We start from the raw sequence: 15,000 nt of genomic DNA on the forward strand, positions 1-15,000 counted from the left end.
GGCCAATTTTCCCCTCCAAAGTGTATCATTTATTTAATTTAACCCTTGTGTGATGTTCGTATGTTTGTTACTCAGCCGGTGTTCGTGGGTCTGTTCGACCTGCTGCATTTTTGGGTTTTTAATTCAACAAAATCAAACATTTTATATTAAAATACTCTACAGATGTTTACTTCATCCCAATTACAAGCAATATAAACAGTATATACGGTTAATATTTGCCCTTTAACTTTATTACATCACATTTATTAATTAATGTGCAACTCGTTTTTTGTTGTTTTTTAATAAAATGTAATAAAAAAAAGAAAATCAAATATAATCAAGTTATGAATATGGGTCCCACAGACCGGAACAACATACAAGGGTTAAATTAGAAATGTTATTAGAAAATCATGTCTGGTCTGTAAACTTTGCTACACAACCTTTTTTTTCAACATCTCTGGTTTTCAAATGGGGATGGAGACATGACACACGTATGTACGTATAGAGAAACGATGTCTGTCACTCTTTAATGAGGTTGAACGAAAACAACAATCCTATACACACGGCTCTCCTAATTCGTGTGTGTGTGTGTGTGTGTGTGTGTGTGTGTGTGTGTGTGTGTGTCTGTGTGTGTTTTCATCTCTCTCCAACACACACATGCTCTTCATTATTCACCATCTGTTTCTACCAAAGTGATAGGAGGTTACTAAAGCTCACACACCTAAAGCCTCAAGGGGAAACATGCAACGCTAACACAACACATACACAATTAAACACACACTCACAAAATGCCCCCAACAGACACATACTTAAGCTTTTAGTTACAAGCTATATGTTAACTTTCCATTATTTATTGCAGCTGTTCTACTCATTACCCAGATAAATACCCCTTTATTAGCCCCAGAGGGAAATTCACAGTTAACATATCAGAATGCTCTGATTAGTGGAAGATATTTGTGAGGATGTTACAGGAGAGAACCAAGTTTCTCGTTCCTTGTTAGTAAGTTAAGATTTAGTCACAAGGACAATCCCTTGCAATCCGGTCAAAGTTCAGAATCCAAGTAGGATTTCCTGCATCCTGTCTCCTTAGATTTGCTGACATAGAGACAGAAGTTGGTGATAAGGCTTTGGATTGTAGCGTAATCATCAGATTTTAGAATGGTGTTGGTTTGAACGGTCCAGTGGTCGTTTTAGAATGTCGTTTTTTGAGACTGGATCAATGGTGTACCTCTTAAAGTAAGTGAGAATCACTGACAACCTTGAAGGCATTGTCTTGTTCAGTTTTAAGGAGAGGGAATTTATTTCAAATTTAAGCTTGTCAGGGAGTTTTTAGGTCATGTTTGAGTATGCATTTCCATCGAACAGTTCCTCCTTCCCTTGTAGATGGAAACTAAACGCAGGCCATTGCACATGCTCTTTAGGTTTGAACCCTTGCAGTTTGACTCCACCATTTCTTTGTAGTTGATGTTGACAATGTTTATGGATCCTTTGCCACCATTTAAACACTTCTCACCCTCTGTGTCCATCTGACATTGATGGCCCTTCCCAACCAACACTGTGCATATTCCACACCATGCCATGCTACTGCTTGGTCAATTTGCCCCAGATATTAGGGGTTGAGGAGGTGAGGACTAATTGCCATATCTATTCTTTTCTCCCATGGATTTGATGATTCAAGATGGAGAATTCTCTCTTCATACTGCTCTGCAGTCAGCAGGAGTAAGCAGGACAACTTCCACAAGCATCAGGACCTGAAGGTGTTTCTGATGGTCCTCCGTCATCTGGTCACCCTGTTGTAGCATTACCTTCTTCAAGCTCTATTACATCTGTTAGATTTCCTGGTTGGTCTGCGTTTTCCCCTGACAGCATGGGTAGCTGGCATAGGGACCACATTTCATTGGCCACCCCAATGCAGCTGGAGTGAATTTGAAGAGCTTTATAAAGGCCTTTAGATTATATGTGAAGGACATGTTGAAGTGGAGCGCCTGGATCTCGTCCATGCTCATGAGCGAATCCTCTCGAATGGTATCTAACTGCGCAGGGCGGGACTTTGCATCTGGTGGAGGCTAATGAGGAAACTCACTAACAAGAACAATGGCATCTTATACCACATCTTGAGTATCTGTAGAACCCTGTGTACCAAGAATTTTATACTTTTTATTCATGTGTAGTTACATACACTGTTGGTCAAACAAGCGAGGAGACATCTCTTTTAAACAATCTGGTTTTCACAGAAACTATAAAGAGATGTCTCCTTGTTAGCGTCTTTTTTCCTCTCTATGGAAATGAATTAAGTGTCGACATTATCTTGTTAAATAGTCAAAGAGCATTAAAAAAATAGATAAATAATAATAATAATAATAATAATAATAACAACAACAACAAATGTCTAGTGCTGGAACGAGGTATACAGTGATCACTGAAAGCTGCCTTTCCTTTCAGGTTAATAACGGAAACTGTACAAAAGCTGTTTTAGTGAATCACTGTCCTGACGGTCACGAGCAGGGTGCAAGGAGTCACTGACGATTTTTTTAGAAGTTTGTTAGACGGCTCTTTTTTCTGGAGCCATCTGTACCAGACCAGATAGTGTTGGCAGTTTATATTAATAATAATCTATGACTTGCTGATGCAGTACTGATAGAAACCTTCCGACCAATCACAATTCAGAATTCAACAACGGTGTGTGTGTGTGTGTGTGTGTGTGTGTGTGTACATAAAACAAGTACACTCTATTTTAAAACACTAAAACACTTATATTTAGTTGTTTTTATATACACACATACAACAAACAAGTGCTAATTGAAGTGTTTACTGAATAAGTAGGTCTATAAGCATCGTTTGTACATAGCCAGTGAGTCAGCTGTCTGGACCTCTAGGGAAAGTTCATCCCACCACCTTGGTGCCAGAACAGAGAAGAGTCTTGTAGTAAACTTCCCTCTTACCCTGAAAGATGGTGGAACCAGTGGAGCAGTGCTGTAGATCTGAGGGTGTGAGGTGCAGTGTGAGGAGTGATGAGGGCTTTGAGGTAGGTCAGTGGAGGAACATAGCAATGTGGTGGTGTGGAAAACTTAGGCAGGTTGAAGACAAGTCACACAGCTGCATTTTGGATCATTTGCAGAGGACGAATTGTGTTCATATGTAGACCTGTGTTGAGATGGCAAGAGACTGAACAAGTACCTGCGCAATCTGTGTGGACAAAAATGGCTGAATCCTTCTAATGTTGTAGAGAAGAAACCGACATGAGCGAGTCACATTAGCAACATGAGAAGAAAAGGACAGTTGATTGTCCATGGTTACCCCAAGGTTGTGAGCTGTGGCTGAAGGGGAGATCAGATCATTGTGCAAGGATATAGTAAGATCATGACCTGTGGATGAATCACCTGATGATCAGCAGGTCAGTTTTACTAAGATTGAGCTTTAACTGATGAGCAGCCATCCATGATGATATTTCTGCCAGACATGCTGACATCTGATCAGAAGCTGTGGTATCAAGTCTAGTCAAGCCAAGTCACTTTTATTGTCACATCACCACAGCACATATGCCTTGTTGAGTGAAATTCTTGGGAGCGAACTCCAGAAATTGCAGAAACATACGAGTGAAATTAACATGAAAATGTGCAATATGCTCATACATATAGTCAGTACACACAGTGTACTATTAGATATACTTACAGTAGCACTACATATTACATGCAATATGCCATGTTTTTGAGTGGAGTGTGTGTGTGTGTGTGTGTGTGTGTGTGTGTGTGTGTGTGTGTGTGTGTGTGTGTGTGTGTGTGGCCCGTTTTTGGGTGATCAGATGGCATCTGGTAGGCAAAATAGACATAAGTGTAAAATGTTCACAAATGTAAGCTGATCACACAGAATGGTGATCATTGTAGAATTTTTGATTTATAAGCATTCAAGTCAATTTGACTTGGGAAAAAAGGTTTTATTATTTACTGACATTATAAATTGTCAATATGGTTTCAAAACAATCTCATGGCTTTCAAAGAGACAATGCCTCGAGATAGATTCATTTAAATTATGCAACACCTTCTAACAGACAAATTTGCTGCAGTCTCCAACATCTGGACATGCTTCAACAAGAACTGTGCTGAGAGTTTCACTCCAGGAGAACACATGACCATAGATGAACAGCTGTTCCCTACCATGGTTTGTTGTCCATTCACACAGTATATCGCAACCAAGCCAGACAAATTTGTTATCAAGTTCTGGATGGCCACGGATTTGGAGACCAAATATGTCTGCAATGCATCTCCTTACTTGGGAAAGGACCCCAGTCATCAGAAGGGAGAGAGGCTGGCAGAGAGCGTAGTCATGAATCTGATGGAGCCATTTTTGGATGATGGCAGAAATGTCACATCGGTCAATTTCTTTACTTCACTGTCACTGTCGCACAGACCGCTGCAGCGCAAAACAACGCTACTGGGCATGGTGAATGAAGTCCGGCGTGAACTTTGGACTTTGGCGTGAAACATTCCAATGTCCTCCTCTACCCACACAGTGCCGTCTTTTGTCGTCTGGCTCAGACAGGGCTTCCCAGTACCACGGTGCATCTTCTGTGGAGGCATGTTGGGTTCTTGTTCCGTCTCAAAATTCACTTTTGGTGTTATAATTCATTGATGGCCAATGAAAATGAAATGACATCATTTTATTCTGTATGTGTACGAACATGTCAAAAGCCATGGACCATAACTTCACTCAGCTTATGACATATTTGTACAAACATACATTGGAGACTGATGTGTTAGCAAGTTTTCATTCTGTTTTCACTAATTTTTTTTATAAATAAAACAGACTATTTTGTATAGATAGGAATTCTGAAGGTTTCCATGTCACACACAGAGGTTTGGCCTGCCTTGAATCTGAGCTACTCTGAGTGAACAATTGCAAATGAGCCAGGCCTCACAGGTGATGGGGGTGTTTGCACAACAAAAGCAGGAGAACAATGGAGCTGTAGGGGTGCTAGTAGGTGTGAGGTACAGGGATTTCACACAAATTTGCACAGGTTTAGTAAATCTAGTGCTAGTCCAGTGTGTATAAATGCAGTGTGTGTGTATAGTCCAGTGTTGAACTGTTGAAGTTAAAGTGCAGTGTGTGGCACACCATATTGTGGAAGTATGCTGTAGGGTCTATTAGTTATGACTGTTAATTAGTCTGATAGCCTGAGGGAAAAAGCTATCCTTCACTTGTCTAGTGTGAGATCGGATGCTGCGGAGACGTCTTCCTGAGGGGAGCAGAGAGAGCAGTCTGTGGGATGGGTGGCTGGAGTCATTAGTGGTCCTCTGAGCTTTCCTTATACACCGCCTTGTGTAGATGTCCTGGAGGGAGGGAAGCTCACCTCCAACAATGTGGCTGGCAGTTCGCACAACCCTTTCCAGGGCTTTACGGTTGCCAGCGGTGCTGTTTCCAAACCAGAAAAGGGTGGGAAAGAGAAGATAAGTTGTGTATCATCAGCATAGCAGTGGTAAGAGAACCCATGTGTCGAAATAACTTCACCAAGAGAGTGAGTATACAGGGAGAAAAGAAGAGGACCAAGTACTGAGCCCTGTGGGACACCATTGGAAAGTCTACATGGAGCAGATGTCACTCACCTCCATGTTACCTGATATGAGTGTCCTTCCAGATAGGAAGCGAACCATTCCCACTCCTGAGTGTGGACAAGAGAGTCTTGTGGTTGACCGTATCAAACGCTGCTGAGAGGTCAAAGAGGATGAGGACGGATGACAGTTTGGCTGATCTAGCAGCATGTAGTTTCTCAGAGACGTGCAAAAGGGCTGTCTCTGTAGAGTGAGCTGCTTTAAAGCCAGACTGGTTGGGATCTTGGAGGTTGTTCTGTGAGAGATTGTGTTTTTGTGAGAGACAGTGTTTGAGTGTGTGTGTGTGTGTGTGTGTGTGTGTGTGTGTGTGTGTGTGTGTGTGTAGGGGCAAAGGTGTAGTGTGGAATTTGTATTAAATTCAGGCACCAAATTGCTTTCAGTCCTACACACACACACACACACACAAACACACACACACACAGTCTCTCTCTCTCTCACACAGCCATCTGACATGATTGTGCTATGATTAACCTTAGCAATTCGTCCAAATTTTTGTGCTTAAAGGTCCTGTATGAGCAAACACACACACATGAAACACACACACAAACATACAAACACACACACATGACACACACACAAACATACAAACACACACACACACAGCAAGAATAATAAAAATTAAAAAAAGATGTTTAAATAATAATTTATTGGTGTGGGTTAAACAGTCAGTGGTCATGGCAGTGAAAATAGTGAGAGATGGAAGTGTGTCTCCCCACACACACACACACACACACACACACACACACACACACACACACACACACACACACACACTGGGAAGAGTGACACTTTCTCTCTAGTCAGTTACTTTATAACAACAAACACAACAAAGATACACTTATTGATATTTACAGTACCAGTGCAGGTGAACATGAACTGACCAATCAGGTAACAGACCTACAGAACAAACCAATAATTACTGCAGAAATCTGCTGAAAACTGCAGAATATCTGAAAGTGTGACATTCAAAAGCATTCTAGAGCCTCTCTGCATTTGTAAAAGAATACAAGAATTCAGTTTGCATAATAAAATTGATCTAAAATTGAGTCAAAAGTTATGCTAGGAATCCACTGTAGAACATAGACCACATTCATGTTCGAAAACTCACCTGACATTCACAGAATTTTCCTAGACCCCATATGACTCTCTATATAAGTTATAAAACGTTATGTTCAGAACGTGTTCTAAACTGAAATGTTGCAGCGCTCCATTCAGTGTTGAAATACTTTAATATTCAGAACTTGACTTCTAAATGTTCTGAATTTGCTTTGAATCACCTTCCTGTTCAGAGATGCTGCTGTCGGACTCATTCTGCTTTTTTCTTCTAGCTGACATGCAAATGTGTTGCGGCTAAAACAGGTGACATTTTGGAAAGTGTCCCAGAATTCAGCTGGTGTAGAAATCATGAAATAGATGATCAACAACTCATCTCCCTCTTTGATGAGGTTCTATAACTCAGCTGATGTTTGGAGGTTTTCAGCAACTTAGCTGTTTTCAAAATGTTCAGAAAAACAGGGTTCTGAGACGTGTTCTAGATTTCCAGAATGTTCTTGAGAATGCAGCAGATTGGTGACCAGAACATGTGGGTGTTTAAAGGTGGTTATGAGACTGACTGATCTACTTTGTCTGTTACATTTACATTTCCAGCACTGAGCAGATGCCCTTATCCACGGCGACTTACGTTTTATCTCATTTTATACAACGGAGCAATTGAGGGTTAAAAGCCTTGCTCAGGGGCCCAGAAGTGGCAGCCCTTTGGTGGATGTGGGAATGAAACTCACAACCTTCCGATTGGTAGCACAACACCTTAACCACTAGGATACCACATCCCCTGTTTAATGAAGTTCATACTAACATTCTGTATAACTAACACACACACACACACACACACACACACACACACACACACACAGATATTAAAAACATTAGAAATTTCTTCAGTCCCATAAGAATGATAATGATGAATGTTTGAGGTTTGAAACTGAGCAGCATCTGTGTGTGTGTGTGTGTGTGTGTGTGTGTGTGTGTGTGTGTGTGTGTGTGTGTGTGTGTGTGTGTGTGTGAGAGAGAGAAAGAGAAAGTGAGAGAGATAATCGTGGTTCCTGCATCAGTCTTGTACTTTTTAACGGTCCCTTCAGAAGGCTGACCAACAGTCTATACACACACACACACACACACACACACACACGCACACAGGGTTGGAGGTTAGACTTCATGGTTGTGTTCTGCAGCACTGCACTTGCCCTTTTTTTCCCTGCGCTGGAATTTGCGCAGGCGTCGAGTCCAGATGTCCCTCCACTGTATGACCAGGCTGTTTTTATCTGCAACAATCCCCGCCCTCTCTGCACTGGCTCCACCCCCACCAGAGCCCAGGATGAGGAAGCGTTTCCCCATGTGGATGCGTGGACATTTACATGCCAAATCCTTCAAATGAACCCACAGTGCGTTCTCGCCTCTCTTCAGTGGCTCTCGGCTCTTATACACTGACACCAAGCTGATGGAGAATTTTGCCCAGTCTCCCACCGTCTCCATGTCCAACACACTCACCAGGACGGCTACTCAAACACACACACACAAACACACACAAACAAGGTTCTTTTCATTCTTTATAGTTAATAGTCATTCTTTATAGACATAAGAGTTATTCAGAGGTAACGTGAGTCACACACAGAGTCTAGAGCAGCTCAGGTGAGGAGCAATAATAAGTTCATCTTCACATTAATATAACATGTTATTAATCTTTTATTCATTTAAATTCTGATATTATTTTTGGCAGAAATAATTAAAAATATATATTATTAAATTTATTTTCTGTCCCTGAATTTTTCCAGGTTTAAAGGTGAGTTGTGTTTAAAGGCAGTGCTCTACTGTGACCTCCATCTCACTTCTACTCAAGATAAATCTGCGTAACCTGATGCTGTATAAGTGTCCCAGATAAATACTGACTGAACTTTCTGAAGCTGGTCACCTCTGCTTATGACCCCAGATGGACAGATCATCACTGAATATTTTTATTAGAGAATATTTTACAGCACTGTGTAAAGGTTTAGAACTTATATCACTGGTGTTAAGTGCATATAGTGTTCAGTGGTAAGAGGTCACTTTTGGTGTTGTGTGTTTTGTACCATAGTCTTTCTTGCAGTATTTCTTGGTGTTGATCTTCAGGTTGCCTTTGGCTGGTTTGCAGTAGGACTCACAATCTGGACAGATGGAACACAGACACACACTTTGCTCCACTATACAATTACATAATGTAGTGTTTAAATCAACTGTGTGGACATGGCGTGTGTGTGTGTGTGTGTGTGTGTGTGTGTGTGTGTGTGTGTGTGTGTGTGTGTGTGTGTGTGTGTGTGTGTGTGTGTGTGCTAACCTGCAGGTCCCTCTGTACTGCTCACCATTGCTGTTGGATTAATAGTAGGAATCTCTGAGGAAGGGTGAAGAACAGATTACTGGTTGGGATTTAATGTGGTGAACAGAGACACACAGATGCACACACTGACTCACTGATGCAGGGGGCTACAGGAGAGCGGCTCTGCTGGTAACCTTTGGCACAGCGGTTACAGGTGAGTCCAGTCACTCCATCTTTACACTGACATTGCCCAGATGTCTGGTTACAAGTTTTACCTGCAGCTCCCACTGGGTGGCAGTCACATGCTAAAAAGTGTCAAAAAGAACATGTGAGAGAGAGAGAGAGAGAGAGAGAGAGAGAGAGAGATTGGCATTAGTAGCTTGTTCATTTATATTCTTCACACTTCCTCAAAGGCTCTGGTATTTAGTGTGTGGGTGTGGGTGTGGGTGTGGGGGTGTGTGTGTGTGTGTGCACTTGGCACTGTCTTGTATGCAGGACCAGACAGGAAATGAAAAAAAGAATAAGCTATTAATGGTACAGTCCTATATGTGCCGTTGCATACTTTTTACAAGAAGACAAAAAAGTTTTGTTTTATGCTGAATTCTTTCTCTCTCAAACAAGTACAATCCTGATATCATCACACACCTGTACAGTAACAGGTACGCTAGTAACATCACACACACACACACCTGTACAGTAACAGGTACGCTAGTAACATCACACACCTTTACAGTAACAGGTACGCTAGTAACATCACACACACCTGTACAGAAACAGGTACGCTAGTAACATCACACACACCTGTACAGTAACAGGTACGCTAGTAACATCACACACACACACCTGTACAGTAACAGGTACGCTAGTAACATCACACACCTGTACAGTAACAGGTACGCTAGTAACATCACACACACACACACCTGTACAGTAACAGGTACGCTAGTAACATCACACACACCTGTACAGTAACAGGTACGCTAGTAACATCACACACACACACCTGTACAGAAACAGGTACGCTAGTAACATCACACACACCTGTACAGTAACAGGTACGCTAGTAACATCACACACACACACCTGTACAGTAACAGGTACGCTAGTAACATCACACACACCTGTACAGTAACAGGTACGCTAGTAACATCACACACACCTGTACAGTAACAGGTACTCTAGTAACATCACACACACCTGTACAGTAACAGGTACGCTAGTAACATCACACACCTGTACAGTAACATCACACACACACCTGTACAGTAACAGGTACGCTAGTAACATCATCACGCACCTGTACAGTAAAATCACACACACACCTGTACAGTAACATCACACACCTGTACAGTAACATCACACACCTGTACAGAAACAGGTACGCTAGTAACATCACACACACACCTGTACAGTAACAGGTACGCTAGTAACATCACACACACACCTGTACAGTAACAGGTACGCTAGTAACATCACACACACACACACCTGTACAGTAACAGGTATGCTAGTAACATCACACACACCTGTACAGTAACAGGTACGCTAACATCACACACCTGTACAGTAACAGGTACGCTAGTAACATCACACACACCTGTACAGTAACAGGTACGCTAGTAACATCACACACACCTGTACAGTAACAGGTACGCTAGTAACATCACACACACACCTATACAGTAACAGGTACGCTAGTAACATCACACACACACACCTGTACAGTAACAGGTACGCTAGTAACATCACACACACACCTGTACAGTAACAGGTACGCTAGTAACATCACACACACACCTGTACAGTAACAGGTACGCTAGTAACATCACACACCTGTACAGTAACAGGTACGCTAACATCACACACCTGTACAGTAACAGGTACGCTAGTAACATCACACACACCTGTACAGTAACAGGTATGCTTGTAACATCACACACACCTGTACAGTAACAGGTACGCTAGTAACATCACACACACCTGTACAGTAACAGGTACGCTAGTAACATTATCACACACTTGTACAGTAACAGGTACGCTAGTAACATCACACACACACACACCTGTACAGTAACAGGTTAATATACTGCTAAATATAATGAACATCAATGTCACCTTAACAATGAGACACACACCACACATACACAAAACACACACACACACACACACACACACACACACACAAACACACACACACAGTGTGTTACCTAAGCAGGCTTTACGGTGTGTTATTGGTCGGCTCATGTCTCTGTAGTAACCCTCTTTGCAGTAGTGACAGTGTCGCCCAGCTGTGTTGTGTCTGCAGTTCATACAAACACCTCCACTCTTCCGTCCTGATAATTTATACAGCTCCATATTAAACCTGCAACGCCGGGCATGTAGGTTACAGTTACATGCTAGAGAAAGGCGAGAGAGAGAGAGAGAGAGAGAGAGAGAGAGAGAGAGAGAGAGAGAGAGAGATACACAAACATCATTATACACAAAGATAGATTGGGATTATAAATCATTAAAAACACAGAGTGGGATTATAAATCCTTATAAACATTGAGAGAGTGGGATTACAAATCATTATAAACACTAAGCGTGGGATTATAAATCATTAAAAACACAGAGTGGGATTATAAATCATTATAAACACAAGAGAGTGGGATTATAAATCATAATAAACAACAAGTGGAATTATAAATCATTCTAAACACAGAGTGGGATGAGAAATTATTATTAACACTGAGAGTGGGGTTATAAATCATTATAAACACTGAGATTGGGATTCTAAATAATTATTAACATGGGAGTGGGATCATAAATCATTATAAACACAATGAGTGGGATGATAAATCATTATAAACACGAGAGTGGTATTATAAATCATTATAAACACAGAGTGGTATTATAAATCATTATAAACACAGAGTGAGATTATAAATCATTATAAACACTGCTACAAAGCACAATCACTTCCACCGTTTGGGAAATCAGACCAAATCCTGAAACAGGACCTCCAGTTCAGAGGGAGGTCACGCGCTGGACTAACCAATCGGTGGCCACTCTGCAGGACACTTTAGATGACGCAGACTTGGACATGTTCACACGCAGCTCTGATGACGTCAACATGTTTACAGAAGCGGATGTGGGATTCATCGGGAAACTAGCGGATGATACGGTGCAGAAAACCACCATCAGAACGTTTCCCAACCAGAAGCCGTGGGTGGATAAAACCATCCGCGATGCTCTGAGATCCCTCTCTGCTGCCTACAACATGGGCCTCTCCACCGGGGACATGGACGAGTACAAGGCTGCATCTTACAGCGTGCACAGAGCAGTGAAGGAAGCGAAGCGGCACTACGGGAGAAAACTGGAGTCACAGTTCCAACATGGTGGCTCTAGGAGCCTGTGGCAGGGACTAAGGAACATTACGGACTTTAGAACACCTGCTTCTAGAATGGGGAATGCGGACGCTTTTCTGGCTGATGAGCTAAACACCTTTTATGCTCACTTCGAGGCTGCACGCTGAGAGAGCTGGAAAGGTAAACATGTTAACCATCCCAGAGCATGACGTGAGGAGGGCGTACAGGAGAGTGAATACCAGGAAGGCAGCTGGACCAGACGGCATCACAGGTCGGGTTCTGAAAGCCTGCGCTGACCAGCTAGCACCGGTGTTCACTGAGATATTCAACCTCTCACTGGAACAGTTTTTTACCCCTACTGCTTCAAACAGTCCACCATTGTTCCTGTCCCAAAAAGCCCCAGCCCATTTGCCTCAACAGTTACCGCCCTGTAGCTCTGACCTCAGTAGTGATGAAGTGCTTTGAAAGACTGGTCAGAGACTAGGATCCACTATAGTTCACGTACTGCCAGAACCGCTCTACTGAGGATGCCTTTGAAAATGAAAATGGAATTATGCAAAAATGCTGTTTGTGGACTACAGTTCAGCGTTTAACACCATAATTCCACACTCTAAGTCGGAGGTCCTGGGACTCGGCCTGCCGCTGCGTCAATGGATCTCCACCTTCCTAAGGAGTTTAAGTCCAAGTTAAAAACATATCTATTTAACAAGCATCTCGGATAATGCAATTATATGTATTATGTGTTGTGTATATGTAAGTGTCTGAATGTACTGTATTTGTGAAATGTAAAGCGACCTTGAGCTATGGAAAGGCACTATATAAATAAAACTTCTTCTTCTTCTTCTTCCTGGCAGACAGACCACAAGCTGTACGGGTCGGCAAACACACCTAATCCACCCTTACGTTCAGCACTGGAGCTCCCCAGGGTTGTGTTCTGAGCCCCCTGCTGTACTCACTGTACACATATGACTGTGTGGCCACTTCTCACACCACACCACCATCATCAAGTTTGCTGACGCACTGTTGTGGTGGGCCTGATCTCCAGCAACGATGAGACATCCTACCTACAGGAGACTAAAAACCTGGAGAGATGGTGCCAGGAGAACAATCTTCTTCTGAACTTCAGCAAGACTAAGGAGTTGATAGTGGACTTCAGCACAAAGCAGGAGCGGCCATACCAACCGCTAAACATCAACAGGACTCCAGTGGAGAGAGTGGACAGTTTCCGATACCTAGGTGTTCACATCACACAGGACCTGTCTTAGTCCTGTCACATCAACACCCTGGTGAAGACCCTGGTGCAGCATCTGTACCACCTGAGATGCTTAAGGAACTTTAAACTGCCCTCTCAGGTGCTAAAGACTTTCAACACCTGCACCATTGAGAGCATCCTGATGAGTAGCTGATCACTTCCTTGAAAGCAAGCACAGAGAGAATGAGGAGAAGCGTCTTCCTGCAGGCCATTCAGAGTTTAAACCAGGAAACACCCAGGATCTGGATCTAGTACTGGACCTCTCCCTCCATCTTCACTGATTTTCTGCACACTTTTTTGCACTGACACTTTAACTCTGGACTGTCACTTAAACTCTGGACTTGCACAGCACAGTGCCACTTTATACACTTTATACACAGCATACTGCACATGGACACTTTAAGGACAATAATTAAAACCATACGCATTTATGTATATACATTATTTCTCACTTATGTTTTCATATTTTCAGATTTTATTTAGTTTATAAATCATTATAAACACTGAGAGTGGGATTACAAATCATTATAAACACTGAGGGGGATTATAAAATCTGGCTAAGGCACTAAACAAGGCGATACAGCTAGTAGAGTGAGTACTGATGCCGAGAGGCGAGGCAAAACCACATGCCTCATAGACCTGAATAATGGCCTCCACTACTCAGTGCACCAGGCGCTGTTTGGAAACCAGATTACCCCGTTCCGGCTCCCTAAACAGACAAAAAGGGAGGAGGAGTTACGCCACAAGCACGAGCAGTGGACATAAGTCCTCAAGGCTCTTATGGGGCAAAGGAAATGCAGCCTCTACTGTTCTGCTGACTCATGAGGCAGGGGACAACCCACCATCTGGGGCAGCTTAGGGACATATCGCACCCAAGGGAGGGATAAATCCCGAAAGGTCCTGCAAATCTCCCATTCTTTTGAGAGAGGCAAAGGCTAGGAGCAGAGCCATCTTCAGGGTCAGAAACTCCTCAGATGCTGACGTCATGGGCTCAAAGGGGGCTACCAGCAGCCCCTCCAGGACCACAGAAAGGTCCCAGAAAGGAAGGTGCGATCTGCAGGAAGGCCTCAGCCACCTTCTATGGAACAATGAAATATGGGCTGTAAAAGCCGGAGTACCGCTCTGGGAGGGGAACATGTTCTATGACCACTTTCCTCAAAACGAAGTGACGTCCCTCTTGGAGGAACACTGCCTGGTGTTTGCCAATGATTGTGGGCAACACACCCTGAAAAAGCAGAGGACGGGAGGTGAAATGGATCCTGTACCCTTTTTCTACGGTATCCAGGATCCACTGAGACACATCAGGCAGAAGTTCCCGAGTTGTCGAGGTGACTGAGAGTGTTTTCAACCTTAGGCATGTCTCCTGGGTGCCCTGAAACAGTCAGACATAGCAGGGGAATAAAGAGGTGCTGAAAAAGGATTTCCCCAAGACCTCAAAACCTCTGCATGGAGGTCTGGGGAAAAAAG

General features: G+C 42.8%; 1 protein-coding gene across 2 annotated transcripts in view; it reads right to left on the reverse strand.

The window, feature by feature from the left end:
* Positions 1 to 6,216: 6,216 nt before the first annotated feature.
* Positions 6,217 to 15,000, reverse strand: part of ntn2 (netrin 2) — a 23,468-nt gene continuing 14,684 nt past the window's right edge. For both annotated transcript variants that reach the window (XM_027154167.2, XM_047811779.1), the window contains 5 exons: positions 11,142 to 11,330; positions 9,090 to 9,239; positions 8,956 to 9,009; positions 8,711 to 8,785; positions 6,217 to 8,140 (listed from right to left, as the gene is read on the reverse strand). In XM_027154167.2, coding sequence (XP_027009968.2) covers positions 7,791 to 8,140; positions 8,711 to 8,785; positions 8,956 to 9,009; positions 9,090 to 9,239; positions 11,142 to 11,330 — 818 coding nt within the window. In that variant the 3' untranslated portion in view covers positions 6,217 to 7,790. The remainder of the gene's footprint in view (positions 8,141 to 8,710; positions 8,786 to 8,955; positions 9,010 to 9,089; positions 9,240 to 11,141; positions 11,331 to 15,000) is intronic.

Source organism: Tachysurus fulvidraco, chromosome 3, assembly GCF_022655615.1.
Source record: "Tachysurus fulvidraco isolate hzauxx_2018 chromosome 3, HZAU_PFXX_2.0, whole genome shotgun sequence".
Classification (NCBI taxonomy): domain Eukaryota; kingdom Metazoa; phylum Chordata; class Actinopteri; order Siluriformes; family Bagridae; genus Tachysurus; species Tachysurus fulvidraco.